This window comes from Euprymna scolopes, chromosome 9 (assembly GCF_053919585.1).
Source record: "Euprymna scolopes isolate OS-2025 chromosome 9, ASM5391958v1, whole genome shotgun sequence".
NCBI classification, from domain to species: Eukaryota; Metazoa; Mollusca; class Cephalopoda; order Sepiida; family Sepiolidae; genus Euprymna; species Euprymna scolopes.
This window is the reverse complement of record NC_136490.1, coordinates 151673828-151685991: the sequence shown is the minus strand read 5'-3', so window position 1 is coordinate 151685991 and position 12164 is coordinate 151673828. Positions and strand designations below refer to the sequence as shown.

Sequence of the window (12164 nt, the reverse complement as noted above, 5' to 3'; positions counted from 1 at the left end):
TTGTTTTGTCGTTATTTCCATGGCAAGTGGTCGTCTGAGCGCCAATCGCCAATCTTTCACGATAAACACCCGGCTAGCTGAAACCACTGTCAGTAATTTTCCCCACTCTTTATGTGTGCCTAAATCAAAACGTAGATTCCATGAACAAAGCTTCTTTCTGAGAAGTACACGCCTGTGAAATTCTCTTCCGTCTGCCTGCTTCCCACCTGACTACAACTTGGATGTCTTCAAGTTCAACATAAACAAATTCCTGATTAATAGCCTCCTTAAGTAAGACCCTTTACCAAATCTCCAATACCAACTATTACTACGATATTATCCCATTGATCATTGTATACACAATAACCCTTATCCCTGAGTGGCTTCCGGGCCTTGATAAGAGGTGATCCCCCCCATGTAAAAAAAAGCAGCATTCTCGGTTCGAGTGGCATATCCGTGGAAGCAGCTATCCGAAAGGTCGTAAACCAGCCTACACTGCAAGCTTTAAGGCGGCCTTGGACAGATGCTGGTTGAACCCCTGTATAGTTTCTCTTTGTACATAGACACCTAAAGTCTCACTGACTTTTCCCCTTGTAAATGGCAATCGCTTGTGCGCGTATTCGTTGCCAATTAATTAATTAAATAAATGAATGAATGAATGAATATTCTTACCGATTCCAAAATCAACGCCGCTGGCATAGATAAATATCTCGTTGCAAGGGAAAATAAAGAGAAACGTAAGTTGATAAAATTTTATACAATGAAGTTTGCCTCACACTTTTACACTCCCTTTAACTCTTCATCTCCTCTTTTCTCTCTTCTTTCTTCCTATTTCTTTATTTTGATTTTCCATTCCTTTTCAAACAACAGGGAAACATTATTTGAAAAAATAACTATTTAAAATCTTGTTTCATTGTAAAAGATCCACCCTAAAAACGTCGTTTCTCTGAAGGAATTGCAGCAAAACATGTATGCACATATGTAGCCAATAAAGTTTGTTTCAATAAGCATACTGTAATTATGCTCTGCTAGACAGTGAGCACTTTTAAATAAACACCGGAGTTTCAGTAAGTATTCATCTAGGAAACTACAGTAATATAACGATTATATATATAATGATTATATATATATAATGATTATATATGTAATGATTATATATATAATGATTATATATATAATGATTATATATATGTAATGATTATATATATGTAATGATTATATATAATGATTATATATATGTAATGATTATATATAATGATTATATATAAGCATTATATATATGTAATGATTATATATATAATCATTATATATATGTAATGATTATATATAATGATTATATATAAGCATTATATATATGTAATGATTATATATATAATGATTATATATATAATGATTACATATATAATGTTTATATATAATGTTTATATATAATGATTATATATGTAATGATTATATATATAATCATTATATATATAATCATTATATGTATAATGATTATATATATAATGATTATATATATAATTATTATATATAATGAATATATATATAAAATGATTATATATAAAACGATTTTATATATAATCATTATATATATAATGATTATTTATAATCATTACATATATAATCATTATATATATAATGATTATATCACTGTAGCTTCCTAGTTGTACATTTATTCATGACAAGGTATATTAAGAAGTTCGTTTTAATAATTTTTCAATAGATAATATAGACTTTTAATATCAATGCAAGTGTGACGAAAACTCAACTTTATATATATAAATACATTATATATATATTATATTGCCGATTCAGATTCAGATTCTTTATAAATCTCTAACTATTTAACATTGTTGTTTTTCTTCGATTACCATAAAAACACATGTTAAATGTGCAGATATTTTCTCAAATGTAAAAACAAACTTGTAGTGGTTATCTTTAGATTTTTGTTTTACTGGTAAATTAAAAGAAAGTAAATATTTTATTATTACTACAAACAGTGGACGATTTACCTAAAATCAAATAACAAAAAAAAAGATAAAAAGAATCGATTTTTGCATCTGCAAATAGGCACAATTTTTTCCGATCTCGATACTCCAAAACTTATGATTGTTCCGATTACCGATTCTGATTCTGATTAATCGCCCCAGCACTTTTTAATAATGTCAAAACGCACTTTATTTCGTTTTTGACGGATTGATTGTTTATATTTTGTCTAGTGAGTTAAGGGCAAATTAGATTCACTAGTTGATATAATAATTAATTGATTGATTTTGCTATGAAACAGATACTGTCAAGAATTGTAAATGTCAACTCAATCAAGAAATAAATTATAAGATGGTCAACTTCCTGAACTTTAGAATATAGACTTTTGTCATTCATTCACTATATATATATATATATGTGTGTGTGTGTATGTGTGTGTGCATGTGTGCATGTATGCGTGTGTGCGCGTGATTTTTACAATTTTATATTTAAATTATAAATTTATTTATTTCATCACGGAATTTAAAAAATAATGAAAGACATGCCAGCCAATAATTTAAAAGTATCAAGATTATTTTATTAAAAAATGCCTGCAGTACGTTAAAGAGAATCGAGATAAGTTTTTAAAATGTAAAGCATGTTAAAGTTTTATGCAAACATTTAATTTGTTGATGTACCACTTGTATTCAACTTGACAATTGTTTTCCTTTTAAATTCTAGGGTGCCTGGGGAGGTTCTGTCTTGATGTCAAGCAAACACAGACATTTATTGAATGGAATATGCAGGTTAAACATCTTTTTAATAACTTTCTGAAATTTTTGAATATTTCGATGATTTATGAATTAAGAATGTGGTCTAATTTAAAAAAAAATCTTGTGATTCACTCTGTAACAAAATTAGTAATTTATTATATTATGAATTAATTGTCTCCCCTTTGATTGGAAACTCTGCTTAGTGAAAGTTGACTTTGTGACGTCACAATTACGATAAAAACTAGTAGTTGAACGCGAGTTGTACAAGACACTATCTAGCAAGACAGGCGCGCTATTAAGATCTGGTCATTTAATTTTGCAACGTTAAGCGGTTTATAAAAGACGAAAAATGCATAAGAAGATTTCTGCATTTTCTTTTCTTCTTTTTATCGCAACAGCAAGTAACCAGCGAATGTTTATGTCCAATAAAGCAACATGTTGAGACGTCTTAAAATAGATCATAATCTACTATTAATTTTGAAATGAGATCTTTAGATACTTCTAAATGTGTACCGCAGAATCACCCCCACATTTAACATGACGTAACTGTAATATAGTTTAATATTAACATCATAACTTATTAGCGTTTATATTTTTTGACGCCTAAAAACAACGTTATTATATAGTGATGATTTCGAAGGCATAAACATACGTGTGTTAAATAAATCTAGCAAAAATAAATTGATGGTCAGATTTTTATGTAATTATCAATATTTATTCATTTTTAAATTACTATATATTTTCAAAGCAGTTTTCATTACATAAAAAGAGGCAATGTTTTTTTTTTTTTTTTTTTTTTTTTTGAAAATGTCATCCCCCTATTTCATGTTACTAAAACTGAACGAAATATATTAAGGTTAAACAAATTTCTAACATTTAATAAAGCTAAAAAATTTAAATAATTGAAAATATCTAGTTTTTATATATAACAAAATATTTAGTTTTTATATATAACAAACAATATTCAGTTTTTATATATATAAAATATATTTAGTTTTTATATATAACAAAAATATTTAGTTTTTATATATAACAAAATATTTAGTTTTTATATATAACAAAAATATTTAGTTTTTATATATAACAAAAATATTTAGTTTTTATATATAACAAAAATATTTAGTTAGTATACACACAATTTTTATTCACATACCTGAAAGTTGTAAATAAAAAATTGACACAAAACCAATATTATTACGTTTAAAAATAATCAGTTTTTACCATATTTTTATAATATAATTAGTTGAATTACTGTTATGGCTTGCAATAAGCCACAAAGAAAACAGAACAACGGAATAGAGTTTAAACAATGTATTACTGGAGCAACAACGTAAAACGGTTACAACTGAAAAGAGTAGTAAACGTCACCGAGCAGGCGAGGGTCGCTCTGGTGTTTAATCCACACCTGTGATCAAAAGGTCTATGGTTTATAATAATGGATAGAACAGTCCATTTAGAGAGTGATTCCCCCACAACACCTCCCCCTCCCAAGCTGATTTCCGCGGTTGTGAAAATCAGTATTTCTTCCTTTTGGGGCAGACTACAAAGGGATCTGTGCGCTTCCCCTTTCTGCCGGAGCGTCTCGGTTCTGACATCCCTTTTGGAGGGTCTATGTCAAAACAGCCATACACAGTTTCAATCGCCTCACTGCTATCCTGTGGTGGTTCTACTTGATCCTCGTAAAAGCGTTTCCTGATTTGGCTCATGTGCCTCGTATGTTGGAAATTTGGGCCCTGAATGATGTATGTAACATGGCCGATTCTTCATAAGATCGTGCCCTGTTCCCAAAAAGAAACGTTATTTCTAAAATGTCTAAAATACACGTTATCTCCGCTGTTAAACCGTTTCGTTGGCATTGTAGAGGTTCTGTTGTGTACTATGTGTTTGGGTAGCAGTTTATCAAATACGGATTTTATTTTCCGTCCATACATGATTTCTGCTGGGGATCCCGCATCTGGTTTGTTCGGATTTCTCGTGATTCTGTAAACCTGCAAAAATTGCTGAAGGACCTTTTCTGTCGGTATACCGGACGCCTTTTTTAATACCCTTTTAAGCGTATCGACGAAGCGTTCGGCCTGGCCGTTGCTTCTGGCGTGGTACTGGGGTGTCATAATATGCTTGACTTGATACGTCTAGCAGAATTCTCTGAACTCTGTCGAGGTGAACTGTGTAGCGTTGTCGCTAACCAAACAGTCTACAACCCCAAACCGAGCACACAATTACAAAAAAAAAAAATGTTTTTCGTTGTTGCCGTGGTCGTTTTTTGCATCTTAGTACCTCTGGCCATTTAGAGTAAGAGTCAATTACTATCAGGTAGTAAAAATCCTCCACAGGTCCCGCATAATGGGTGTGGATCCTCGAATATGGTTGTTCAGCCTTAGGCCAAGGTTTATATGTTATCGGTGGTGCTTTTGCAGCCAAAGCACAGCCTTTGCATCTGTTCACCATGTCGGTAATATCTTGGTCCATAGCTGGGCAATAAATACATTTTCTCATTAGGCTTTTCATTCTGTTTATTCCCGGATGACCCATGTGAAAATCCCTGAGAATTTTTTTTAAGGGTTTGGAGGATGACAACCCTTTCACCGTATAACAGTATTTCGTCGCAACCAGAAAAAATGTCTGAACTCGTGTCCCCCAGTGCTAATTTCTGCTTCGTGGTTTGAATGAAATTGTCATTTAGAGATTCTGACTTAATTTCCTGAAGTGTGACCGGCAGTTCGCGGATAATATTTTTTATCATGGTTTTTACATCACTATTATAACGTAGTGCCGCGATTACTGAATCTTCAAGAGGTTTCATTTTGGCAGGAATCAGTCTCGATAGACCGTCTGCATGGGTAGTTGTTTTGAGGGGAGAAATTGAATTGTAAAATTATAGTTCAGCAGAATAGTTCCCCAGTTTAATAGTCGGTTCGCAGTGAATGTTAGAAGTCCTTTTTTTTATCCAAAAATCGATATCAACGGCTTATGGTCGGTTTGAAGAAAAAATGTCTTCCGTACAAGAACCGGTGGAATTTTGAAACTGCAAATATAATTCCTAGGGTCTCTTTCTCGATCTGAGAATAATTCCTTTCCGCTGGCAAGAGAGTCCGTGATGCGAAAGCAATAGGCTGTTTCGAGCCATTCGGCATTCGATGTAGCATGCACGCTCCGACGCCATATTGACTAGCGTCGCTAGCTACTATTATATCCAACTGCGGGTTGAAATGCGTTAGGAATAGTTTGGAAGTCAGGATTCTTTTTATTTCTTGGAATGGTGTCTGGTAATCTTCTGTCCACTCCCAAGCCTTATCCTTTTTCAGCAATTCATTAAGTGGTGCGCGCAATTTGTGCATATTTAGAATGAACCTCTGGTAATAATTTGCCAAACCTAAAAAACTCTGCAATTAAGTTATGTTTACTGGTGCCGGCATTTCTTTAATAGCGGTCGCCCTATCTGGGTCTGGGCGTTTGCCATCTTTATCGATTATTTGACCCAGGTATTTAATTGTTTGTAAAAAGAACTCGCATTTATCTGCTTTGATCTTAGATCCATAATCTTGTATTCGACTGAATACTTGTCTGATATGTTTTTCATGTTCCTCCCTGCTTTTGCTCGCTTTGATAATGCCATCAAGATATGCGATTGCGGTGTCCAAGCCGGACAGCATGGTATCCATTACTTGCTGGAATATTGTGGGTGCCACCTTGATATCAAACGCGAGTCTTTCGTATCTGTGCAAACCCCGATGAGTGTTAATACAGAGGAGGTTAGCGCTTTTGTCGTTTACCGGAATCTGTAGGTAAGCGTCGCTTAGGTCGATCTTAGAAAAAAACTTGCCGCCATTTAATTTCGTGAACACTTCTTCTGGACTAGGTAATGGATAGTGAAAATCTTCTAAGGACCCATTGAGTCTGGTCGCGAAGTCGGCGCAAACATGAATTTCCCCAGACCTTTTCTTTCCGTAAACTGCCGGAGCAGCCCACTCACTATATTCAATTTTAGCCAGTATACTGATGCTTTCTAATCTGTCTAGTTCCTGATTTATTTTGTTCAGGGAAGCGAACGGGACATTACGTTTCTTTTTAAACACCGATTGTGTGCCAGATTTCAACTTAAAATCTGCGGCCATTTTTGTACATTTTCCCAGACCAGGAGTAAATACGTTTGTGAATTCTTTTTTCAAACAAGTTATAAGTTTCTCCATTTCTGCTGGGCGGGTATCTATTTTCTTGCAGAATGTGGATATAGAAAGATCCCGGAGACGAAACTACTTCATGCTGTCAGAACCGAACATGTTCTCACTATCTTTTAGCACATACAATCTTAGTTTCCCCCTACCCGTAAAGTGACGTTTGTAATTAATTCACCTTCAAAATGAATTTTTGTACCATTAACGGCCGTTTTTAACCTAGTCGACTTTCGTAATATTTTCCACGTTTTGAGATTTATTATTGAAAGATCCGATCCTCTGTCTGCCTTGCCGAAAATCTTAACCGTTACATTATTTGCATAGATTTTCATCTACGACGTCCTTAGTTCTGGTTTGATGTACACGGCTTCTATTCTGAGTTTTCCTACATTACGAACTTTTATGACCGATCTTATTGCATAAATGGCATCTTTTTGTTAAAAATGGGCAATTCCTTACCCAATGTATTCCACCATATCTGAAACAAGCGCTCGGTACTTTTAGTTTTTCTGAGTTTCGGTGGTTAGTGTTTGTGTGTTATTTCGACGGGTTTTTCTTAGTTACTATTTTATATTTGCGATGCCTGCTTCGATATTTCTTGCATCTTTTTTTTTATAATTTCTACTTTTTGACAATCCTCAGTCAAATTTTGAAGTGTTAAGTTCGGTTTATTTTCTAATTTCGTAAGGTCTCTGCGCCTGATATCCGCACTTTTTCCCGAGGTTAACCCTTGCGCAAACACAAGACATTTAAAATTGTCTGCTGTAAGTTCAGACAACTTAAAGTCATCACAGTGTTTGTTGACTACAGCTGCGTATGTGGAAAAATCGTCATTACCGTCCTTTACCACATTCAAACATCTCCAACGCTTATGGAAAAAAAAAACGTTTTCGGCGGGAAAAGTTCTGTTTACAAATTTACCGTCTCATTGAATGATAAATCTGCTGTTTTCTGATGCAAGATGTAATCCACGAATTTATCATGCTCAGCCGTTTCCAATTTTCGGACTAGAAGTCTGGTTTTCTTTTGATCAGACCAGTTGCTGCATTCAATATTAAAAAAATTATCATAACGCCGAAAATGCACTGCGAATGATTTTTCCTCTTCCTCGTATTTAAAATTGTCTATCGCTTTCCATATTGTATTCTGAGAAAATGCTGAATTGTTTTCCGCGTTCGCATTATCTTTAACAATTTCTGTTAGTAATTACTCTGTTCGTATTTGACATTCAGCAAACTGTTTTTGCAATTCCTTTTGCTGTTCCTCGAATTGTGAATGACGCTTTGCGGCATTGATATGCAACTTGGTCAAATGTTCCAACGCTACTTTCAATTCGTCCATTTTGCTTTGTCAACATTAGCAATTTCAAAACGTTCGCTGAATTTTACAAAACCGTTTTATTTTCTTATTTCTTCCTCCAATAAAACGAACAGAAAAACATAAATATATAAAAAGTTCATTGTCTAAAAAAGAAAGAAAAATCAAGTGTATATTTTTCTCCGGAGAAAAAAAAAATAACGCCCGATTTTAGCAGCGAAAACCACAAGTGACGAATTCTTTTTCCAAATATATAAAAATTTAACTTTCTAAGTCGCGACGAACCTTTTTCTTTTTGCAAAAGTACAGCGGTATCTTTGAAAGTCGTGACGAACTTTTCTTTTCAACTCTTTTTCCCCCGTAATGATCTGCGTTTATTTTGTTTTTTAGTTACCGTGAACCTTTCAGTGGCAAGTGTTATGTTAGACACTTCCTTAGGCTTGATAACATTTGAGTCCGACGTCGTTAGTATTTTTAGAATACTATTTCAACGCGAGTATTTTTTTTTTCAATGTCGTTACTGGTTTCGATTTTAGTAGGCTCCTTGAATCCAATGTCATCAGTGTTTAGCTTTTAGAACACTGTTTTTAACCTTGAGTACGTTCCGCAAATCCAATGTTGCCAGTGTTATGGCTTGCAATGAGCCACAAAGAAAACAGAACAACGGAATATAGTTTAAACAATGTATTACTGGAACAACAACGTAAAAAGGTTACAACTGAAAAGAGTAGTAAACGTCACCGAGCAGGCGAGTGTCGCTCTGGTATTTAATCCACACCTGAGATCAAAAGGTCTATAGTTTATATAATGGATAGAACAGTCCATTTGGAGGGTGATTCCCCCACAATTACAAAAAAAAAAACAACAAAAAAAACAGAATTCTAAAAAATAATTAATTTCTGAAAGATTAAAAGGGTTTAAATTCCAGTATTCAGCGATGTAAAAATTTAAACATAAAGTTTTGATTAAAGATATCCAATTTTAAATAATATTTTAATATAATATAAAAATGACTATTAGCAATTTCAAAATAGCAAATTCACCCACAATCTAAAAATACTTTAACTGTGGTCGGATTTTTACTCGTAATAAGTACAATTTGATTTTTTGATGCCTATCTTTTAAATGATGTACGAGCTTCAAATTAATGAAATAACCACAATAAACAATAGCAAAAAATGTTACTCCCATTATTCAATTTTAGTGCCTTTGAACATCCGTCAAATTTACGCAAAATTTTATTTACACACGAAATGATAACGTCGCCTTTTCTGCGTAAAAATGTAGCGATTATACACAAGAAAACAGAAATACCTAAAGATCTTATAGAAATTATAATCCATACAATTTGTATACATAATTTATTAATTATATTATAGGTTCTTAAAACATAACTTTTTGATAATCTTGAAAAAAGATTATAGTTGTTTATGTGTCGTTAAAAAAAAACATCGCAAAAATTACGTTTCTGAGTTTTTGCTATGAGAATTGATCATTGGTATTATTTGAATTCTTTGGACTACGGTTCTCATTTTGAGTATTATTTTCACAATGTGTCGGTCGATGTAACCTCCGACCTTCTTCAAGTGTATCTTATCGAACTCGGGAACTTTTCTGTCGAACTCGGGAATCTGCACGAAATTTCCAACGGAATCCTTTATTTAATCCTCAGGTGTAGGTAGAAGTCCTAAATAATTCGCAATTGTATTTCGCACTGAAAATTAAACTTTTGACATCCAGCAAGGATCTGTGGCGTAGTAGATAAAGTACTTGGTAAAATTTGGGTATAAAGGTTACACTCTTCTGGAGGTTGAAGGTTCAAAATACAATTGCGAATTACTTGGGACTTCCAACCAGTCATGTCTAATGGAATGAAAGCATACTACTTCCGTGGATAAAATAAAGTTTTCCGTTCGAAATTCCGTACAGATTCCAGAGTTCAACAGAAATATTCTAGAGTTCAACAAGATACACCTGAAGAAGGTCGGAAGTTACATCGACCAAAACGTTGTGAAAATAACACTTAAGATTAGAGCATTGTCTTAAGAATCCAAATTATACGAATGATCGCAAAAATTGTTCCACATTTCATAAGAACAAGTTTTTCACCACAGGAAAAAAAAAATCGTAAAATTAAAAAAAAATGTATCATTTTAAAATAAGAATTGTTTGAAAATCCTGAGCCACAAACTTCATGTCATTTCTATTGCGTATACGTAACGTTTACTGTAACGTTGCATATATGTAACGTTTATTGGAACGTGCATATATGTAACTGCCATGGGAGAACATATTTTCTCCTATGATTGGATTAAGAAATATATAAATATTTCTTATAATATAAATATGTTTATTGATATATTAATTAAAACATAAAGACGTTTCTAGAATGTCGTTATTCATAAAAATAAATAATAATCGGCGTCTATAAATATAAAAAGGCGTAGAACGCCTTTTTGTTCTTTTTTGGAGTCTCTATAAGGTTCCAGGAAATTCTTTTTAAAACTCATATAAAAGAAACGCTATTGGTGGGTAAAGTCAGTTCGTGACATATTTTTGGGGTGTACACATAGGCAACCAACGTCCGAATTCCGGCTTCCTCATAAAGGCCGTAAAAAAAAAATCTCACTGAAGGAAGAACTGCTGTTTGGATTCTGGTAAAGTTTTTATTTATTCTTTGAGTTTGTTGACCGAAAAGCACATATACGTATAGAGCAAACCATTTCAAAACACAATACATAAAGAAATACTTTCTTTATGATCTAAGGGAGATAATTTATTAGCGAGTTGTCGCCCTTCAAAAATAATAATCTTTTCTTTTTTTTTCTTGTTAATTTATTTTTTAATAAATTTCTTTTTCATTAAATCTTTTTCTTTTGTTTTAATTTTATTGCATGTGGGTGCTGATAAATCCCTAGAACATACGAGCTATGATCAGCACACATATGTAATAGTAACGTTTATTGTAACGTTGCATATATGTAACGTTTATTGTAACGTTGCATATATGTAATGTTTACTGTAACGTTGCATATACCTAACGTTTATTGTAACGTTTCATATATGTAACGTTTACTGTAACGTTTTATATATGTAACGTTTACTGTAACGTTGCATATATGTAACGTTTACTGTAAAGTTGCATATACGTAACGTTTATTGTAACATTGTCCGGGAACTAACACACATTGTGTGCAGATTCTGTCGTAGGGGACACTTAGACAAAGAATAGAAAATAACTCCAACTAGCTTTTTATGTTCTGTACAACGACATTTATTTTCTCATCGTAACGCCCGTGACGTCATCCACGTGATCTCCCGCCTCTCACGAGATATTTGTCTTTCTCTTTTTTGTAGCTCTATTTTTCCCTTACCGGTGACGTCCCTTCTCATACATTTACATCCGCGCATCCACGCTGTTACATTATCGGTATTTTAGATGAGTTAGTTCTCATATACCAAGGAGCCCTCTGATTGAGCCCACGCTTGATTTGTTTATGAGTCACATTTACATAGATTAAAGCCACATTTTCGAAAACACAGAAACTAATTTGTATTGTTATTTTTAATTAATTAGAATGCTTATTGAGATGAGTATTAGTTATTCATTTATTTATTGTCCTCATCTTTTTAGTTGTTTCATGACGTTTCGGCAAACTATTCTTCTGGCTTTCGTCGAGACGACAACAACTATGGAAGGCAGTATTGCTGAGAATGCAATTAGGAGATTAGGAGTTCCTATCCCGTTTCGGTAACCACCTGACGAAACAACTGAAAAAGATGAGGATAATAGTCCGCAATAAATTAATGAATAAATAATACTCATCTCAATAAAAGCATTCCAATTAATTAAATGATATTTATACCATTCTGTACGGACCCAACAATGGAAGATCAGATAATAAATAAATATGGATTTATAAGACCAAAAAATCCAATCTTGGTCGCCCTTCGG

The 12164-nt window shown here is 33.2% G+C and overlaps 1 protein-coding gene across 2 annotated transcripts in view; it reads left to right on the top strand.

Moving 5' to 3' along the window:
• The window catches only part of LOC145284925 (glutamate decarboxylase 1-like), a 287476-nt gene that overhangs the window by 179606 nt on the left and 95706 nt on the right, over positions 1 to 12164 (top strand). For both annotated transcript variants that reach the window (XM_080134020.1, XM_080134019.1), the window contains exon 8: positions 2686 to 2750. In XM_080134020.1, the coding sequence (XP_079990146.1) occupies positions 2686 to 2750 (65 nt within the window). The remainder of the gene's footprint in view (positions 1 to 2685; positions 2751 to 12164) is intronic.